A 21,676-nucleotide genomic window follows, 5' to 3' on the forward strand; every position below is an offset into this window, starting at 1 on the left:
GTTATAGAGAAAACCTTTGGGTCATATATATCCTTTTAATAAATGTTTAAAAGAAAATGAATATTCATTTTAAACTGTCACCACCATGAAGGGCACAGCTAATCTAAGTAGAACATGTCAATTAAAAAAGAAAATATGCCCAAAAACCAAAAATTTCACAAGTGTTCTTTTTTTACAATATTGTAAAAATGTTCAAAGAATTTTTTGTATCCTATATGACATAGAAAAATTTTGTATCAATGGACAGATTTTGTATCAATGGACAGACACTGAATCACTATTTGGTGCTAACCATTCAAGACAATAGAACCAAACAAACAAATATATTAAAAGAAGATGTGGTATGGTTGCCAATGAGACAACTATCCATAAAAGACCAAAATGACACAAACATTAACAACTATAGGTCACCGTACAGCCTTCAACAATGAGCAAATCCCATACCGCATATAGTCAGCTATAAAAGGCCCTGATAAAACAATGTAAAACAATTCAAGCGAGAAAACTAATGGCCTTATTCATATAAAAAAAATGAACAAAAAACAAATATATGTAACACATAAACAAACGACAACCACTGAAGTACAGGCTCCTGACTTGGGACAGGCACATACAGAAATAATGTGGCGGGGTTAAACATGTTAGCGGTATCCCGCCCCTCCCCCCCCCCCCTAACCTGGGACAGTGGTATAACAGTACAACATAGGAACGAACTATAAAAAAAAAAGTTAACTCATCAGAAAGACAAAAAATAACAGTTTAAAAAAAAATACATTTTCCTTTCAGCATGGGCAAACCCCCTTTTCATAACACCTTCATTGAATAACATACCTTTCTTTTGGCAAGGTGTTGTAAACTTTCCTAGCATTCATAAGAATATGGAATGCATCCTGGGCTGGAGGATTAAGGACTTTTTCTTTATCCGGTGTTTCTTGAATTTCCCGGCATTTTATCATAAGGTACTTGGTATTAAAGTTAATTAGAACGTCCACCGGTGTAGTTTCAGGTGTAACGGTTCCATTGCCATTTATTTTGCCGTGGTCACAACTGCCGGCCCTTATTTCTTCAATCACAACATTAAAGTTTTCTAATTGTTCATTAATGACTTGACCTATGGTTTCGTGACGAAGGCATTTCACAAATTTTTTGTCTGATAATATTGAATTGTTTAGGACGTCCACATCCAGATGGATGTACACTGGTTCATTCATAGTAAACAAACCATGCCCTGATATCGTCTGGTTCCTAAACGGAAGTCAGGGTTTAAGGATGCGCAAACACGTGTACAGCTAACCAGTCACGTTTCCGGTGCACTGGTTCACGATTTTTTAATGCAGTAATAGGAACCAGAACTACGAAACGTAAACACAAAAATACCGTTTAAAATTTTCTTAGAAAATCGATAAATATGAGGTCGGCGGAAATAATTTATAAGGGCAAATGTGCGTTTATTTTTATTTGAATAAGCGAAAAATCGGGTCGGCGGATCCGTAAACCAACTTATTTAATAAAAACGGCCTAAATGGACTTAGTTTTTCTGCGGGGAAACATTACATTCACTCTGTGGTTAAAGTTTTTAAAATTTTGATAACTTTCTTAAACTAACCTGGGTGTGTACCAAACTTGGACAGAAGCTTATTTATGATCATAAAATAGTATCCAGAAGTAAATTTTGTAAAAAGATAACTCCATTTTTTCTGTATTTTATTTTTAAATGGACTTAGATTTTCTTTAAGTTAACATTTACATACAGTCTGCAGTTAAAGTTTTCAAAACATTCATTAGATTTATTAACTATCCTAGATTTTTACCAAACTTAGACAGAAGCTTCTTACAATCATAAGATGGTATCAAGAGGAAAATTTTTATTGATTTTTTTCCTCATCTTTGTTGAGCCCGCAATTTACAGCAAAAGTAGACGAGACACTGGGTTCCGCGGAACCCTTACAAATTTTTTTACATGTATAGTTGCTCTACTTTGCATTGGTTCTCGTGAACAAGATTTTCTTATTCATCACTATCACATGAATTAACATGAAACAGGCCATTATTTGAACTTGGAATTATTTTTAATTATGGAATTGCATAATTTCTTGTGTTTAAATTTTTTAATAAATTCCATGTTTATTTTGTATTATAATCTTTTGAGCGGTTGATAACACTTTCCATACAATGTATTTTGGTTACATAGTGTTGTGCGCAGCACAGTACATTCTATTGAAAATATACTATTTTCTTTGTAAAAGAAAGTGTTGTGCGCAGCACAGAACATTTCAGTACAGAATAAACATGGAATTTATTAAAAATTTCAATAACAAGAAATCAAACAAATTCCATAATTAAAAAAAATTCCAAGTTCAAATAATAGTCTGTTTCTGTGGATTCATTAATATTCGTTGGATACCAATTTTCATGGATTTCTTAGGGACAGGGGAACCATGAATTTAAATTTTCAACGAAATACAGATTTTCTAAAAGGAATGTATGCAGACCTTGCCAAAACAACAAATTTACATATCCATGAATATGCAAGTTTTCATCAATCCACGAAAATTGATACCCTAGAAAATACATGAATTCACAGTATGAGTTTAAACCTGGTGTAAGAGCTTTAGAGCTAAATCTTCCAATTGTATGGCTTGAATTTTTGTTTACAAAGAATAAAGAAAAATAATTAAAAATATTTTTTTTTTTACTAGAAATAAGAAGTATGGGTGCCACTGAGGCAACTCAATATCCAAATAACAGTGTGTATAAAGTAAACAATTATATGAACATTAAAGTATGGCGTTCATCTGTCTGAACTGCAAGCTAGAAACAAGATAAAAAACCCTAAAATGACAAGTGTAAAACAAATCAAACAAGAAAAAAAAATGATCCAATCTAAATGATCTATATAAAAAACAAGAAAGGAGAAACATATATGAACCATATTAACAAACAACAACCACTGAACAACAGGTTCCTGACCTAGGACTGACTTAGGTACTATTAAATTCTTTAAAAAGGAAAATGTTTCATACCCAGACAAAGTGATGTTTTTGTTAATGAATTAATCAGTCCCTCCTGTGCATGATTCAAATCTTCAGATATTATTGCATGCATTCATAATAGCAATTTTTTAAGAATTGACAAAAAAGTGAGATCAATATTGCAATGTCAGGAAAATCTGCATACATATATGTACTGTAAATTCAGAAACAATTGCATGCATTTATTATTGTGATTTTGTAATTTTAGACTTACATTGACTTAAATGCGATTTTGACTTTTACAATTTTGAGAAACATACTGTTAAATTCATATTAAATATTTCAAAATACGAGTTTAAATTATTGCGGTTACAACTCAGTCGCATTATCGCAAATAATAAAAACCTTGCATTAATTTCTGAATTTACAGTATCAGATCGATAAATGTGAGTTTTTTATTATTGTGATACTCACTCAGTCGCATTTTTCACATTAACAAAAGCCGCACAACAGTAAGTTATTTATTCTTTTTTTTATCCAACATACATGTAAGTATGTTAAAAAACAAGTTTAAACTGAAAACATAAACCAATGTTTGCGTTGGATAAAAACCGCATTTTTGCATGCAATACAAATTTTCTTGTAGAGGGGTCTAAAAACAACATAAACAATATTTTCCAAAAAGACCAAAAGAGTGAAAAAGAATTATTTAACAAAACACCTTTGACTAACAGGTTGAACAACTGATGGTTGTAAACCCTGCTGACTGCCATTAATGATTACCAAACAAGTATGTAAATAGTTATCAAAGGTACTAGCTGAGGATTATAATTAAGTACGCCAGACGCGCGTTTCGTCTACATAAGACTCATCAGTGACGCGGTATAACCCAAACAAATACAAAGTTGAAGAGCATTGAGGATCCAAAATTCCAAAAAGTTGTGCTAAAAAGATATAAAGATATTCTATAGTAAGAGTTGCATATAGTAAATTTAAGAAGTATTCATTGGATAGAATATATTTTTTTTTTCAGCTGATCACTTGGCTACTTGTAAGGTTGGAAATCAGACATGTTTAATTATGAGAGGTAGGTTCATTTTCTCATTTTTTTTCACATGTAATTTCAAGATAGAGGAGAATTTATTTGGAATTTCTGAATGACTGACTGGTTATGTAGAGCATTGATTTTAGTTATACAATGAACAAATGATTAAAACATGTAAAAGGAAGGATTTTTTCACCAAATTTTAAAATTGCTGAATTTTTTTCTGAAAAGCTAAAGATTTGTAAGACATGTACATTGTCATATGATTTCAAAATTTTCAAATAGCTTTTTGATTAACTCCTATGAGTTATGACAACCACAAATCTGCATTCAGTTAATTAACTTTTGTTCCTGTCATATAAAAAAAGTTCATTGATGGTAAGATTTTATTAAATTTGTGCAAATGTATTTGAGCTGCCATTGAAGTAGACCATTATCTTTTTTTAAATTAATTGGTATCGCATCATTGTCAGCGTCATCTAAAGTGTCATCCGAAGACAGATGGTTTCCATGTGATAACTTTAGTATTAGTAAATAGAAATCAATAAAATTTTAAAACAATGTTTATAACCACAAAAATAAGTTGAATAAGTTTGATACTGATTTTGGGGGTTATGATCTTAAAGGTCTAGGAATTAGGACCCCAAAAAGGGACCAAAATAAACATTTTTGTAGTTTCCAGTTAATAACTTGTGTTTATGTGTAATTATACAACCAAGTTTACATACTACAATTGGATGGTTTACAAGGGGTAATGGCTCAAATCATTTAGCAATTATGGGCTAAAAAGGGTGAAAAAAAGGTGTTTATTGTAAAAGGACTATTTGGACAATTTAACATCAGTGTAAGGGAGGTAATCAAATTCAAATTAAAAGAATACTGTTATTATATATATATATATATATATGTTTGATTACCTCTCTTATACTGCTTGAAAATTATGTATTAAGAAATGATGATTGTTTTAAGATGATTAGCTGTAAATTTATATTCAGAAGTGGCTATTAATAAATATTAATTTTAACCATGACTGTATGATATTTTATATTTTAGATATTTTATGATGTATTTAATTGATAAATTGCAAATTTATTTTTTAAGTTCATTAAACCACATTCATTATGTGTCAGAAACCTATATATTCTGTGTCAACTATTTAATCACAATCCAAATTCAGAGCTGTATCAAGCTTGAATGTTTTGTTTATACTTGCCAATCTGTTCAGGATTCAACTTCTGCAGTCATATATAGCTGTGCCCTGCAGAGCATCTGGTTTAATGACCCTGCCATGTCACCTTGTCCTTATGCCCCAAAATAGGTGTCTGTTCACTAACTTCATTTGTAATAACTCAAACAGGCACTAGCTGTCAAATTCATGGTCATGGATTAGACTCAAATTTTAGTATTTGATTAATAACAATGTAAAACCTTTATCCAAATCTTAAAAAGTATAAAATAAGCAATTTACATGGCTTAGTGTGAGAATATGTAGCTTCCTTTTGTGTGTTTTATAGTCCTGACGCCATCTTATTAATTATCGAGTTCGCCTCAGAATACCTCTGATAACCATATAAGGCATATAATCATAAATAAAGATATAAATAGAAAGGTGAACTCATGTAATTGCATTTTTGCTATGTGTTTCATTTTATTTTACCTCCCTTACACTGATTTTATAAGTTAGAAATATATATAAATCATCGTTCTTACTTGTATAAGAATGAGTTTTTGTGGATAGAATAAATCTGTTAAATGATTTGCCTTTGTTTCACTTTCAATGTTGACATTCTTTTCCTTTAAACAATCATACACACACAATTCACATTTTATCCATCGCTTGCTAAGGGGTTAAATTGAAGTTTACATAAATACTGATTTAATGAGGTCAAATTATTCACTTGCAAGTGGATAATACATTATCAATGTTCCTTTCTTATTTTGACAAAATTAACCTGTCCTGGCTGCTAAAAGTGAATTATTATTTTACTATTTCATTTTCATTAATGATCGATTGAACAAAAAACATAATGTTTTTAATTTTTTATTTATCTTTTAGCTAGTTCCCCTGTAATGTTATGAAACTTATATATAATTACCGCTAACAGATCAAATTCAAATTTCACTGTTCTAGGGTTATGCTTCTTTACAAGTTGAAAAATGGCTGTTTATCTAATTCCATTCTCTAATTTTAGTATGCCTCAACTAAGTGTTATGCAGTGTAAACAAAATGCTTATTCCACAAAACTTAGATCAAGTTTGAATTCGGGTAGCATCACTTCAACAGATCTTGAGTTGTGTCCCATTATAATATTGTATGCAAGCAGGGGCATCATCTGTGTCCTCCGGACCCATTCTCCATTTATTTTTCAATGTTTCAGGCTAGTCCATTGATCCTTATGTCTATCAGATAGTCTTCTCAATAAAAGAATAAAGTTTTGAAGACTTGAGTGACATTTTTGATAAATTGATTATTCATGATTTCACTGAATATTTTTGCACACCTTTACTCACCTGTACACATTTTCTTTTTTTTCAGATATGTATCCTGTGGCTAGTTTTGGGAATATTTCTATGAGTGAATGTGCAAAAGCACTCAATACAATGACACCAGAAGAGGAACCAGTACAAAGAAATATAACAACAGATGTTCAATATGTACAGACACATGAAAGGTATTTAGGGAAATATGCTCCCAAACTAATAGGAAGTACACACTAATTCATGGTCCCATTTCTTTCTATGTTAAATTCTTCAATTTCATCCAGGTGCACCTCTTCTGTTATAAGTTCAAATTAAGTGACAATCATTGCATGTCAAAGCAACAAAGCAACACTTTATGGTGTCTTGTAATGAAAAAAAATCAACATACTTTTAATGGCATATAAGAAAGGACAGGTCCCTGGAACTTTCATTGTATCGAAACGGGTACTTCAGTTTTGGCAAACAAACAAACTGTACCCTTTTTACCCGTTTTCTCCTAAAAAAATACTCATAACAACATCATGAATATCAATAGTTTTCATTATCAAATTATGTACACAGACTTTTTTGTGAAGAAATTTCTTAAATTTGTCCACATTAAGAAGAAGTTTTATTTGTTTTTAATTGCTTGCTTCCAAGAAGCAATTGACCTACATATTTTCCATATGGAAAGTGACTTCAGCATGACCCTTCTCATAAAAATCTGGTGATCGCAATATGCATGGATCTGTCACTAGAATAAACAATAATCTGATTGTACATGTTGAACATGTGCTCAATATCCATGCTTCTTTGTTGATTGTTCTTTACTTGAACGTGATAATTGGTATACTTCGGAGTCAAAACACGACAAGTAATGATCTGTCATATTTTCAAATCATAACAGAAGAGGTGAGAAAAAAAATGTTGATTTTACAATATGTTTGGGTAAAATGTGGGTCCTAATGGGGTACCTTCATGACCAATACACCTTATTGCTATTTGTCCGCTTTTACTGGATATCACACAGGTTCCTGTAAAATTTTGATGTCATGAAACAAAATATCTGACGCCACAATGGAAAAGTGATTGTTGTATGCGTCAAAAGTTCAAGCAGCTGGGTCAGCTGGGATTAGTGATAAGGTGTATAACAATAAAAAAATCCTGCCAAATGACGTTAACACCAATTTTTGTTGCATGTTCATAAGATGTACATTTTATTAATGACAATAAGTAATTGCACTGATTTTGACAATTCACTTTATAAAACTTTATATCTAGTGGCAATATAACATACACAAACTTATACACTCTAGTGGCAATATATATAACATACACAAACTTATACACTCTTGTGGCAATTTAACATACACAAACTTATACACTCTAGTGGCAATATGACATACACAAACTTTTACACTCTAGTTGCAATTTAACATGCACAAACTTATACACTCTAGTGGCAATTTAACATAAACAAACTTATACACTCCAGAGGCAATTTAATTTACACAAACTTCAAATTTACATCACAACTATTTCACAATAAATAAATTTGGTGTATTTACTGTCTTCTGATTGGTTAAAACTATTAGTTTTATTTTCAATGTTGTCAATTTTGATGGCGACACGCCCCTCTGATGTTGTGTATTCATACGCTTACATGAGTGTACGTTGTAAAATATAAATAATATAAAAAGTTCTTTGGTTTTTTTTTTTATAGAAATTTATTTATAATGAATGGCAATAATTTATTTTGATTTTATTGAACCATAAAACTAATTTTTGACTCTTTACATTTTACATAATCTGCTTCGCAGATTATTCAATGTGAAGAGTCAAAAATTAGTTTTATGGTTCAATAAATTCAAAATAGATAATAGCCATTCATTAATTCTTAATATGAATTGATGGATTTACATACAGACACTTTATATTTACATTATAACTATTTCAACTTCTTTTCATGAATTGATTGGGTTGGATACATTTGGCTATGAGTTCTGATAATGATGAGAAGAGGGCCCATTTGCCATTTGACAGCAATAATGTATGATAAATATATAATGAAAGGAAATAAAAGATATAATCAAATTCCAACAAAGTCAAATTTAAACAATTTGCCTTTCTCTAAAGTGGTATTTTTCTAGTGGGTCTCATTGGGGTCTAAGCATGACGCGGGATTGCCTATTTTTATAAGCATGACACGTGAAAGTCAAATTATTGTGTCGTGAAAACGGGAAATGAGGTCTTGCGTGACCCGGGAAATGACAAAAAAATGAGAATTGCTTACGTATATGGACCATAATTTGCTATTGGGCTCCGTTTCCTATAACTATAGAAAAGTGATAAAATGTGAATTACTGTAAGAAAAGATGCAACTACATCTAAAGATGCCATTATTTTTATCAACATACAAGTGTATGCTACTCTTCCCTAGAAAAAAAATTAAAATATACGAATTTCAAAGATTCTACAACCGTATTTTTGTGTCGTTTCTTGCGTTATTTGTTGCTTCCGAAGAGCATAACGCTGACTAATTTATAGATAATCGTCACCGGCAAATTCGTAACTTTTGCTTTCAAATAACAAAGAACATCGACCAATAAGAATAGTGAGAAGAAAATGCCGAGAACTATAAGTATTTATGTAGCAGATGTAAGAACAGTGGCGTGATTTTTGTGTCTGATATCATAACGCAATTTTTAAATGATGTAATCTGCTTTGTTGTAAAAGAATTCTTAAAAACAATATGCAAATATGAACTCTCGCGAGATGTTCAAACAGGTAAATCCGAAATGATTTACATTTTTGTTTTGATCTTCCTAATAATTAAGTAAGAAAATTACGTTGTCGTTATGCGTTACATTTCACACAAAACAGAAGTCCATTTATTTATTAAAATTGTTTTTGTCCTTAAGTTCTAACCATTTCCTGTCATACGTGAAACATGTGACTAACATGTGATAACGCCATTACGGCCAGATGTACGAAATACTAGGTCTAAACATTGTTTTTGTTTCCAACGGGATGTTAGCAAACATAATCTGTAGACTTGTTTCGTCTTGTTTAAAAGAGGAAAATACAATTGTCAAAGAGATTGCGCCGGTGGTCTGTTATTTTTCCTATGTGCATAATGTTACATACGATCCTGTGTGAAAATAAATGCCCAATGACTTGACAAAATCGATTTCATATTTGACAGACGTTAGAACACACTTCGTTTCCCGATAATGACGTGAAGAGTCCTTGGAAAAATCAATCGAAATTACGTCTCTTATCATTGTACCAATGCTCTTTGGATTGATTTAACTTCAGCAGTAAATATTACTGGATATTTTAGGTGAATAAATATAATTTAATAAAAAATACATGTTAATATACCGTTTCACATGGAATGTACAAAGTTGGAATCTTTGTCACAGTTTTTAGTTAATATTTTTTATTCATGTTCTGCAAACACTTATCAGAAACGCAATAAACTTGTCAAAGGAGAAGTAAACTTTTACCATGCATGACTTGAAAGGAAGTACTTTATTGATTTTAGCCCACTAAAGTAGGTTAAAATGTGGAAACCATGTAGGTAGTGTACAGGTCACAAGTATCACATTGTGCCTATTTTAAAGATTTTAATTCCAAGTTAAAAGTTTTTTTCTTTACTGGATTTAAAGAATGTAAAATTGCCAATGATTTGGAATAAATTGTATATAACTGGAATATCAAAACCAAATATAAATACATTTTTTTGGCTTAAACATCAAGATACAACGATTATATAATATGGTATCCTGTATTAATGAAGAAAATATGGAAAATTCTGAATAAATTGTACTGATTGTTTTCAAAACAAGCACATATTTAGGAGTTTTATAATACTGTTACATTTAAGATGGATTTTAAGAAAAAGTATACTGTTTAGATTATTTTAAGCAGATTTTGCAATAAAATAAAACTAAAAAAATGCTTTTTTATGTTTCTTATGGTTTCCTGTCAGGTTTAAAAAAAACTTTAATATAACATTGAAAATAAATTTTAAATATTAACATGAAGCAAGTAACACTAGTAATGGTGCTTCTTTATGCCTTTTGAATTATATTGTGCAAAATAAAGAAAATAAAGATTGGTTTCCTGTTTGGTTTCATGTCACGTAAAACTCAATTGTTCCATTCATACTATTCTAACACCAACACAACCCACAAAATAAAAGTTAAAATTTTAGAACTTATAAAAAAGGATACAAAAAGAAACCAAAGGCCGAATACCAAATTATGGTCCATATAGTGTAAGCGGGATACGGGAATTCGACAAAACAGTAAGTGGGATCCGTGATTGGAACCCCCAATGAGACCCCCTTAAATTGTTGCAAAAAACATTACTTTAAGCAAAATGTATTGCACTGTGATGCCTTTGCTTGGGTTTTTCTGTCTGTGTCTGTCACTGACACTTTGTTTTCCAGATATTAAATAGTAAAACTGCTTTGTTAAATTATTTAAAATTTTAGTGTAATGTTATGGTCCACTGAAAAAATATGAGATTACTATCATTATCACATCTCTAACTTATTTATATCTAATGCTTTGCAGGTTAGATCCACAGTTCAAAGACCAATATAGTCTGAATGTTGCAAAAGGACATGAAAAGCAAATTTCTACGAAATTATCTGATGTGCCTATAACAGTCTCAAGTTCTCCAGCCGCCAAAGGTGGTCAAAGCAGTCATTTTATAAATAATCACAAAGCTTCAATCAGAGTTCAGAATAATGAATTGGCATTTATTGGGAAACAGGATGATTCAGAATTACAATCTGCAGGAATTGTTTCAGAGGTGTCTGTAGTAGATTCACTTATGAACCATTTTCCTAAAGTAAGAAGTATAGCAGCAGACCCACAGATGAACACTTCATCTGAAATTGCTCAAAAAGCTCCACTAAAGACATTTCAACCCAAAGCACCAAGACTTAAAATTACACATGATCCCACTGGGGTAAGACAGACCTCAATTTCTTCAAGACATGTGAGCCTAACACTTCCTGCGAACTATTATGATCAGAAAAAGACAGCCAATGATACACCTTCTTCATCAACTTCAACTCCACGAGGTGTAATAAAAATAATTCCTGGGGAAAAAGGGCAAAAGGAAGTCTTGTTTTTTCCCATTGGGACAACATCTTCCACAACCAATAGTGAAGCACCCATACTGATAACACCACCTAGGTCAGATCAAAATACAACAACTTCTACCATTCAGAATACAGCTTCTGTAAATGCTTTAACTGCCAAATATAACGATCAAGAACAAAATATGATGCAATGGGAATTTCAACCCAAAGCACCGAGACTTACTCTAGATCCCACTGGGGTAAAACAGACCTCAACTTCTTCAACACATGTGAGCTTAACACTTCCTTCGAACTCTTATGATCAGAACAAGACAGCCAATGAGACACTTTCTTCATCCACTTCAACTCCACATGGTTTTATAGTAGTACTTCCAGGGAAAAAAGGGCAAAAGGAAGTCTTGTTTTTTCCCATTGGAACAACATCTACCACAACCAATCGTGAAGCACCTGTACTGACAGCGCCACCTAGGTCAGATCAGAATACAATGACTCTTACCATTCAGAATACGACATCTGGAAATACTTCAATTGTCAAATTTGACAATCAAGAACAAAAAATAATGCAACGGGAATCAGACAAATCTGAAAAGACAGATTTAATGTTAAAGAAATCAAATTTTTCTCCGTGTCCATCTGTCAGGACAACAATGGCCGCTACACAAGTATCGTCAATAGTTTCTACAATGGGACCATCTACCAAACTTTTGAATTTAGCTCCAGTTTACTCTAGAAAGTATCTACCAAGACCTTATTTTCAAAAATCTGATCCAACAGTTCATACAATGTATCCTCCAACTAGACCCAATGATTCAGCGTCAGTTTTATCTACAGCCTTTTTGCCTGCTGGAACTCCGAGTTCAACTCAATATGATGGTAAAAATTCAATTCAAACTGATATTTCTTATTCAACACAAACTGTTCAACAGAATTTGACTCCAAGAGTATCAACATCTTCAAGAACACCTGTAAAGGTCCCTTTAAATGAAGCTATGAACTTGATCAATGCAAAATCTTGGGACACCATACCAATGACAACGCCAGTATCAAAAGAATTAGTTAGGGATTCTACATCATCAAGCTCTGAGAGCTCAGCATCAACAAGGTTTGAGAACTCAGCATCAACAAGGTCTAAAAGCTTAACAATGCCTGAGAGCACAGGATCAGTATTTCCATTGGTAATATTTCCTAATGTAGCTGCATCACAGAACAAAGGAAATGACCTTCAGCAAGGTGAATCTACACACAATAATATATCACAATCAGGTGAATCTACACACAATAATGTATCACAATCAGGTGAATCTATACACAATAATGTATCACAATCAGGTGAATCTATACACAATAATGTACCACAATCAGGTGTCAGTCAAGTATCCTATTCAATCAACCAGATGGTGCCAATACTAAGAAATATCCTCCAATCTTTACATAATAAAGTCCAACCTTCAAACAGGGCATCAAATTATATTCATAATCCTGTCATTGTCAAGAATTCACATATGAGCAATGCTTCTGTTCATGCTAATTCACATATGAGCAATGCTTCTGTTCCTGCTAACACAGGAGAGAGAGAAAAAGAAAGAATATTATGGACTAAACAGCAAACAGGGGTTTCTGCGATTGACCAGATGCAACCAGTACCTGATGGTCATCTTATTTCTAAGGGAGATAATTATATGAATGCTTTTGCAAACATAGAAAAAGATCCTACTCAATCTCACAATACTGAGATTAAGATTGAGCCACTGGATAAAGAATATCTCCAGACTGAACTTTGTCGACCAGAAGTTGTAATAGAGAATGTTGAGAGCAATGATTATTACCAATTATATAATGAATATAATGGGAAACCCACATCACATACTAAATCTTGTTCATCTAGTGAGGAATGTCTGCTCGGAAAAATGAAGATCAAAGATGAATTTGTTCCAATGGAGAAAAACTCGGTGGTTTTTGAAAATATTCCAACAGAAAGTGTAAAAAGTAAACACTTCAACATTAATTCAGGATTATTTTATTCATCTGAAACAGAATCTTGCCCGTCAGATAATGGTTTTTACCCATCAGATGATGAAATTTGCCAATCTGGTACGGATATTTGCCCATTAGTTCAGAATATTGGATCAGCAGTTCAAAATATTGGCCTATCAAATACTACAACTAATGTTGATTGTGTTGATAGTTCTTTGTTGGTGAGAAATTTTCCATTTGGTAAAGACTTCCAAGAAGAAGGAAACAATGCTGAGGTTCTGACAGAACCTGCAGATCATAGAATAAATTTGATAAAGAACCAACTATTACAATGGGAAGATGTTGAAGGAGAGAACAAGATGCAGAATCCATGCATTGGAGAAACAATTGCTCGATTGTTCAACAACAGACAACAGCAATCAACACAGGATATTTATGGTAAGAAAATGAAATAGCTGTCCTATATATTCAGAAATTATAATAAGGCCTTAGTAATTATTGATTTAAAAAAAAAAATTAAATGTGATTTCATGAAATTTTGCATTGTTCCAGTGTGGGAATTTCTCGTTACATTGAAGACCTGTTGGTGACCTTCTGCTGTTGTTTTTTCTATGGTCGAGTTGTTGTCTTTTTGATACATTCCCCATTTCCATTCTCAATTTTATTATCAAAATATCAAATATTTTCAGGGGCATTCTTAAGTGTACATAGACATATTTTGATTTTAATCAACATGCTATTTAACTAAACTACTAAACCCTAACTTATAGACTTTAAGAAAAAAAATGTGGGTTGAACCAGGTTTTATGGCTAGCAAAACCTCCCAATTATATGGCAATGTTGAATATAATGCTAAATGACAACATATGTGACAGGAATACTGAACAAATAAATGCAAGAACACTCGGGACATAAAAATATATCAATATGAAAGTACATTTAACATTTTGACCACAGAATAACAATGAATCCCTAAAATATATTTACAATAGTACACAAATACAGCAAAATAGAATTTCTATTTTGCTGTATTTGTGTACTATTGTAAATATGCGTCACACAAATGTATCAACTCCACAAAAAGCCATAATGGAATTATCAAAATTTATTGAAAAAAGTGCTTTTTAGCTCACCTGACCCGAAGGGCCAAATGAGCTTTTCCCATCACTTGGCGTCCTGCGTCCGTCGTCGTCCTGTGTCGTTAACTTTTACAAAAATCTTCTCCTCTGAAACTACCGGGCCAAATTAAACCAAACTTGACCACAATCATCATTGGGGTATCTAGTTTAAAATATGTGTGGCGTGACCCGCCAAACCAACCAAGATGGCCGCCATTGCTAAAAATAGAACATAGGGGTAAAACGCAGTTTTTGGCTTATAACTCAAAAACCAAAGCATTTAGAGCAAATCTGAATTGAGTATAATTGTTCATCAGGTCAAGATCTATCTGCCCTGAAATTTTCAGATGAATCACAGAACCCGTTGTTGGGTTGCTGTTCCTGAATTGGTAATTTTAAGGAAATTTTGCTGTTTTTGGTTATTATCTTTAATATTATTATAGATAGAGATAAACTGTAAACAGCAATAATGTTGAACAAAGCAAGATTTACAAATAAGTCAACATGACCAAAATGGTCAATTGACCCCCTAAGGAGTTATTGTCCTTTATAGTCAATTTTAAGCAATTTTTAATAAAATTTGTAAATTTTTACTACCGGTAACATTTTCCCAAAGTTCATTATAGATAGTGATAATTGTAAGCAGCAAGAATGTTTAGTTAAGTAAGATGTACATACATATCACCATCACCAAAACACAATTTTGTCATGAATCCATCTGGTTCCTTTGTTTAATATTCACGTAGACCAAGATGAGCGACACAGGCTCTTTAGAGCCTCTAGTTATATAAATTATTAATCTGTGACATTTGCAGGATCCTGAAAATTTTACAGTTTTTTATTTTTGAACTTTGAAATATTTATAATGTTTAAGAAATATGATTGTAGTATGTAAAGTGAAACAAGAAGCTTTAGATGAGACGGACATAGTTAGACAGCTGGTTCCAGAACCATTGAATAATACAGTATCAACAGGTACCAGTCAAAATATATCATTATTTTTCAAATTCATGATGTTTTATATTTAACAGCTAGATTTTGATAGTATATAATGTAAACCAACATAGTTTTGTGTATTCCTGTTGAAGTTTTAATATTTCTAACAGACTGTGCAGCAAATATTTTTTATGTTTAAAAGAAACTTTGGTTTATGTTTTTGTATATTAAAAAGGAGGTCCAAGTTTGACTGTATGTTAAAAAAGTTAATATGTTGATATTTTTTTTTCATATGAAATTTTAAAATAAAATCATACTGAAAAATTTAATAGTTGTTTTCTAATACAGAATATATTATAGCTGTTGGTCTATAGAACATATCACCATAGATTGCATTTATTTTGTGAGAATATACCTCAAATTGTGCACAAATTCAATGAAAAAAAGAATGTTTGCTATTATTAAAGTTAAACAAATAAATCTTCATCACAAAATTTGCTAATTAATGTTAGAAAAACACATTATCATCAGAATCATATGTCCCAATAGTTACACTGGCAGCCAAAAAAAATAAATGTAAATCTTATTAAAATAAGACCAAAACCGACCTCAAACAAAAATAGTGCATACTTATATATTAAAAAGGAGTCAATACTTTGTCATGTTAGGTAATGTGCTAAAATGAAGTTATTTCATATTAATAATAATATTACAACTATTTGTAGGGAGGGCTTTCATAGGCTCACCTGTTGCCAACATCTAATTCAATTTATTTGACTAAAATATTATTTAAACTAAACTACAACTCTTTATTGTAATTTGTAGAACTTGATCTGATTAAAAAAAATCATCAAATTCTCAGGGCCAATATTAACCCTTTTTGAACCAACTCCTTGATTACACACAAGGCTGATTTAAGATTGTGTATCTATGTTCTTGTTTCAGCAGATAGTGTGCCTAATGAGAATCCAATTCTAGATGAAAGTGAACAAAATACACAACAGCTTGGTAATGGTAAGTTGAGGGGCCTGATGGGGGAGGGGGGTCTCATCCTTGATTCACAAGTTGATTTTTTTGTCAATCACGATTCATACAAAAACAAATTTCCATATTTTCATGATCATGAATCACGAAAATATAAAAAAAAATCTGTAGAAAAACAGGTTCTCATAGCAAAAATGCATATCACGAAGAATGAAAATCACCCATCAGACCCCTTTAATTTTTCACATAGATTTTAACGTCTTTGTTTACATGATGATATACAGATCATATAAGTGAAAAAAAAGGTTGAGAAAATATTTTTTAACTTAAAAAGAAATTAATGATTTTCCATTAAAAAAACCAAATTATTTAGCTGTCCATTCTGCTTATAAATCCAACAGGTAACATTCCTCGGATAATACAACTCTTGTACTTAACAAGAGCAAGTAACCACAAGACATCATTGGTTGTTAATAATTGATTGATAGGAATTGTGTTCTATATAAGTCCAATTATTTTCTTTCAACCTGTAAATTTATTTATAGATATAGGAAGATGTGGTGTGAGTGCCAATGAGACAACTCTCTATCCAAGTAACAATTTAAAAAGTAAACCATTATAGGTTAAAGTACGGCCTTCAACACGGAGCCTTGGCTCACACCGAACAACAAGCTATAAAGGGCCCCAAAATTACTAGACTAAGTGTAAAACCATTCAAACGGGAAAACCAACGGTCTATGCCTTATCTTGACAATGAATGAACTAACTTACCAAAAAGGGAATATAAACTCATCATAGATAAATGTACCAGGAATGAAATTTTATAAGCCAGACATACATTTCCTATTTAAAAGACTCATCAGTAACATTTAAATGAAAATAAAGGCAAAAGGCCAAACAAATATCAAAACTAAAGAGCATTAAGGACCAAAAGTTCCTTAATTACCATCATGCATCATAGATATTCTGTTGTGGCAAAATTCGATAACATTACTACATGTATGTAAACTTCATGCAAACACATATTTTGTAACAAAATATCTGATAGATCTCAATAATCTTTAGATAGGAAGCTTGATACAAACAAAACAATTTTGTTTTGAATGAATTAAAGAAGTTGTGGAGAAAAAAAACAATTAGACAGAAATCCAACATAACAAAAAGGGAAATCTAGAGATCAACATATGCAATATGTGTACTGTAAAATTACTTACTTTCTGTATGCAGAAAAACTTTCATGTTACTTTGTGTTTATTATCAGTGGTTGAAATAAAACAAGAAATTCCAATGGAGGCAGATGAACCTGTTCCACAGATTTCAGAGTCTTTAAATGTAATCTTACCACCAGGTGAGAAATTCAGCTTTATGTAACATTATTTGTCACTTGCAAATGCTTGTTTAAGACATTCATGAAATACTTTCATTCAAGAACATTGATGGATTTTTAAGAATATTTAGAACTAATAAAAGGTTTTTAAAAGAAAAATGGGTATTTGACATATTTTTAGTTAAAAATTATCAAGAACTTGAGATTAGAGAATACATTTTGTAATTTGCTTTAAACTAGCTTTCAATTTATACTACAAGTACTCTTAGAACAAGGCATTGTTCAGATCAATATGTTGAGGGCATGTCTGTCTCAAGTCAGGACCCTCTAATTCAGTTTATTATACATGTATTTGATTTTCTTTAAATTTTTTGTCATAAATCTGGCTGTTGATTTTTTTGTTCAAATTATTTCATGTTTTTTCATGTTAATGCCTTTTACGTGAATTTCTGGGTTTTGCTCATTGTTGAAGTTTATGGTAACTTATACTAGCTTAGTGCTTACATCCACATCAATTTTGCCTCTAAAAAATTCAATTTTTCTCACTTGCTCCACTCTTTGGACAGAAGAAGTCAGACTAGTTATGAATCAATTTAATGTGGCAAATTTTTTTACCGCTAATATATTACTTTATTATCTATTTTCAGTTGTTCACGAAACAGAGGAACCTTCAATGGAGACAGAAAAAGCAGTTCAACAAATACCAAAACCTTTAAATGCAAACTTATCACCAGGTATGAAGATTCAGCTTGAATACCTACAAAGTCTTATCAATGTGCTGCACATGATATCAAGATTTGTGGAACCCTGCTAAACATTCAACATAAAATAATAATGAGAGTTTTAAAGGATTAGGTCCAGTAAGACCCATTTTTGGCCCCAAAATATAGCAGTTTTACAAAATTGTTAGAATGTAAACTTTTAGTTATTTTTTTGACAGCAGAATGCTTCTGCTACATAAATATGGGCTTTTTTTAACAATACAATGTACATATATCTGTAAGTAGCACCATAAAGTCATGCTAAATTACTGAAATCTTCACACTTCTAGCATTTTAGTTAAATTTTAGACGGTTTTCATGTAAAACGAAAGTGGCCACATTCGTGTTCATCCTTAATATTAAAATGTAAGTGGCATTATATGATAATGCATAACATATATAAAGGTTGAGGATGAACAGGGATGCAGCCACTTTCAATTTTGACAAAAACCATCTGAAAAGTGACATTTTTCGGCATATTTGGTCGATTTTTCATATTTTAGCTTGAATCAGATCGATTTTAATGACTAAATCAGTTAAATTCTTTCACATAAACTAATTGATTCCAATGAAATAGACACTTAAGTGTTTAAAAAGTGGTTAACATCTTTCGTTAGATGAACCTTACCAGACCTACTCCTTTCATAAACCCTGTATAAAACAATTTGATATATCAGTTTTGCATACTATCTTTAATCAACATGACATGCTAATGTTAACCAATCAAAACTTTTTAAGTCATTTTTTTCTACCTTTTAATCATAAGAAACCAGGGCTTCCAAAAAATATTTATGCCAGCCGGACATTTTATATCTGATCCCAATTTTAATCCCTAAGACTAGGTCCCAAAAGGCAATTTAAATGAATTATAGTAAATCAGATGGCCATCCCAATGACTGACATTGAATTAAAAAAACGTTTATTAAACTTTACTTTGATATGAATTTGATGTTCTGACGTTAACTGTTAAATTGACAGTGCATAATTTAAAGTGTGCACATCAGCGTGCTCATATCTGCCTTAGTCTCTTTATTTGGGCAAAATGATGTTGTCAAAAACTTTACTTTCGTTTTTAAACCGGATGTTGACATGAAAATGGTAAAACATGGACCATATATGGGTACGTAAAATCCGTGTACATTTACAAAGCACGACTGAGTGAAGAAGCTCTTTCCACGTTTTTTCTTCAACAAAATACTTCAAATGAACTTTAGATACAGGTTTCAATGATAGTTTTAGCATTTATGAAGAAATGTAGGATGCATAATTAAACTTCCCACCTGTGCACATGCCCACTTGTGTTCTAGTTCATACTACGTAGTTCTGACGATTTTTCATTTAAAACCATTTTTCATCAAATCATGTTTATAAATGTATCTCTTATAATTTTAATCTTTTGGACTAAATCAATAAGATACAAACTGCTGAAATGTTAAAAATAATTGTTAATAGACTGATCAATTTATATGATGTCCGGTACTGAAAATAGTTTACCTGTCACCTGAACAGGTAGATTTCAGGGTTCACTGATTTCAGCTGTCCAACAAACTAATTAGCCTTGATTAAAGGAAAGTATTGAAGTAGGGGTTGTTTTGATAGTAATTAATCATCATGTCACTTTTATGACCGGAAATGTGTGGCTGTGAAAGGCAAAATATTGGGTCAAAAAGATCGTGAATTATGTAAAAATGACCGAAAAAGCCTTGATATCTAAAAAGCAAAAGACCGTTTCATGCTTTTCCCAGCCGGACTTTTACCGGACATTATACAATTGTCCGGAATATATATGACCGTTTTGGAAGCCTTGTTAGGAACTATGAATTCAACAATTTCATAAGTTATAAATAACGACTGCAAAAATTTAAAAAAAACTTGGTCGTATATTGTTATCACGTCTGTGTCGTTGTCGTTGTCCGAAGAAGATTGTTTCCGGATAATAAATTTTGAATAAGTAAAAAGAAATCAATAAAATTTTAACACAATGTTTATAACCACAAGTGGTCTTATAAAGCTGTGCCCAGCGGAGCACCTGGTTATCAATTAGCTACATTAATTTGATGGCGTACATTATAAACAGAATAAAACTTAAAAATTAAGCTTATACAAGACAACTAGATAATAATCTAATATTCACATCCACGTAACTGGTGAATAGAAAATTGCCAATCAATATTGCATATCTTGTACTTTTCATATGTTATTGAAATATTTATTAAATTCTTATCTAAAATCAATGCATTCCTTATATTTATATATGGGATATTGTGTCTGCATTTCATTTTTGAATTTGTAAAGTTCTATATTTATTTTATAAACATTTCTGTAATTGACATGTTATTTTTGTCTTACTCTGCTCATTTATTTTTATGTATTTTTAAGGTGCTGCACCATTGTCAACACCTGGACTAACTCAGTTAGTTATTACTCCTGTATATGAGTTGATAGATGGAAAGATACAGATAAAACTGTGTTTAAAGTAGGTGGATTTTTTCATTTTATTCTGCCTACAAAAGCACTGTAGATAAATTGTATTTTCAAAGAATTTTTTTTGTTCAAAGGTTATTTACAAATGCTTTTAATTGATCCACATAATTTATTTTGTGTGAACAGCTTCAATTATATCTCATTTTTATTTATCACTATTTTACCAATATGACAGTTCTTGTCCATTCGTTTTTGATGCGTTTTGTTATTTGATTTTGCCATGTGATTATGGACTTTCCAAATTGATTTTCCTCTGAGTTCAGTATTTTTGTTATTTTACTTTTTACCAAATTGGCCTTTGGTTCTTGTTGACTGATAATTTCCTTCTCAGGGGAGTCACGTGATATGAAAAATTATTGCTAGAAAACTGAGGAAGTACATGCCCGTTGTCAATGAACAATTGTACAATAGTCATAGAAAAATTATCATTGGTCATCTCAACTGGATTGCTTTTCTTACTTTTGCGGGTCCAGCTCCATTGAGAAAATCTTATTAA

General features: G+C 31.5%; 1 protein-coding gene across 4 annotated transcripts in view; it reads left to right on the forward strand.

The window, feature by feature from the left end:
• Nucleotides 1-21,676, forward strand: part of LOC134725135 (uncharacterized) — a 61,102-nt gene that overhangs the window by 15,577 nt on the left and 23,849 nt on the right. For 2 of the 4 annotated variants that reach the window (XM_063588695.1, XM_063588693.1), the window contains exons 4-11: nucleotides 4,006-4,059; nucleotides 6,554-6,689; nucleotides 11,061-14,008; nucleotides 15,577-15,663; nucleotides 16,570-16,638; nucleotides 17,870-17,956; nucleotides 18,583-18,669; nucleotides 21,076-21,172. In XM_063588695.1, coding sequence (XP_063444765.1) covers nucleotides 4,006-4,059; nucleotides 6,554-6,689; nucleotides 11,061-14,008; nucleotides 15,577-15,663; nucleotides 16,570-16,638; nucleotides 17,870-17,956; nucleotides 18,583-18,669; nucleotides 21,076-21,172 — 3,565 coding nt within the window. The remainder of the gene's footprint in view (nucleotides 1-4,005; nucleotides 4,060-6,553; nucleotides 6,690-11,060; nucleotides 14,009-15,576; nucleotides 15,664-16,569; nucleotides 16,639-17,869; nucleotides 17,957-18,582; nucleotides 18,670-21,075; nucleotides 21,173-21,676) is intronic. The other 2 variants (XM_063588696.1, XM_063588694.1) reach the window with 2 other exon arrangements.

This window comes from Mytilus trossulus, chromosome 7, assembly GCF_036588685.1.
Source record: "Mytilus trossulus isolate FHL-02 chromosome 7, PNRI_Mtr1.1.1.hap1, whole genome shotgun sequence".
Lineage (NCBI taxonomy): Eukaryota > Metazoa > Mollusca > Bivalvia > Mytilida > Mytilidae > Mytilus > Mytilus trossulus.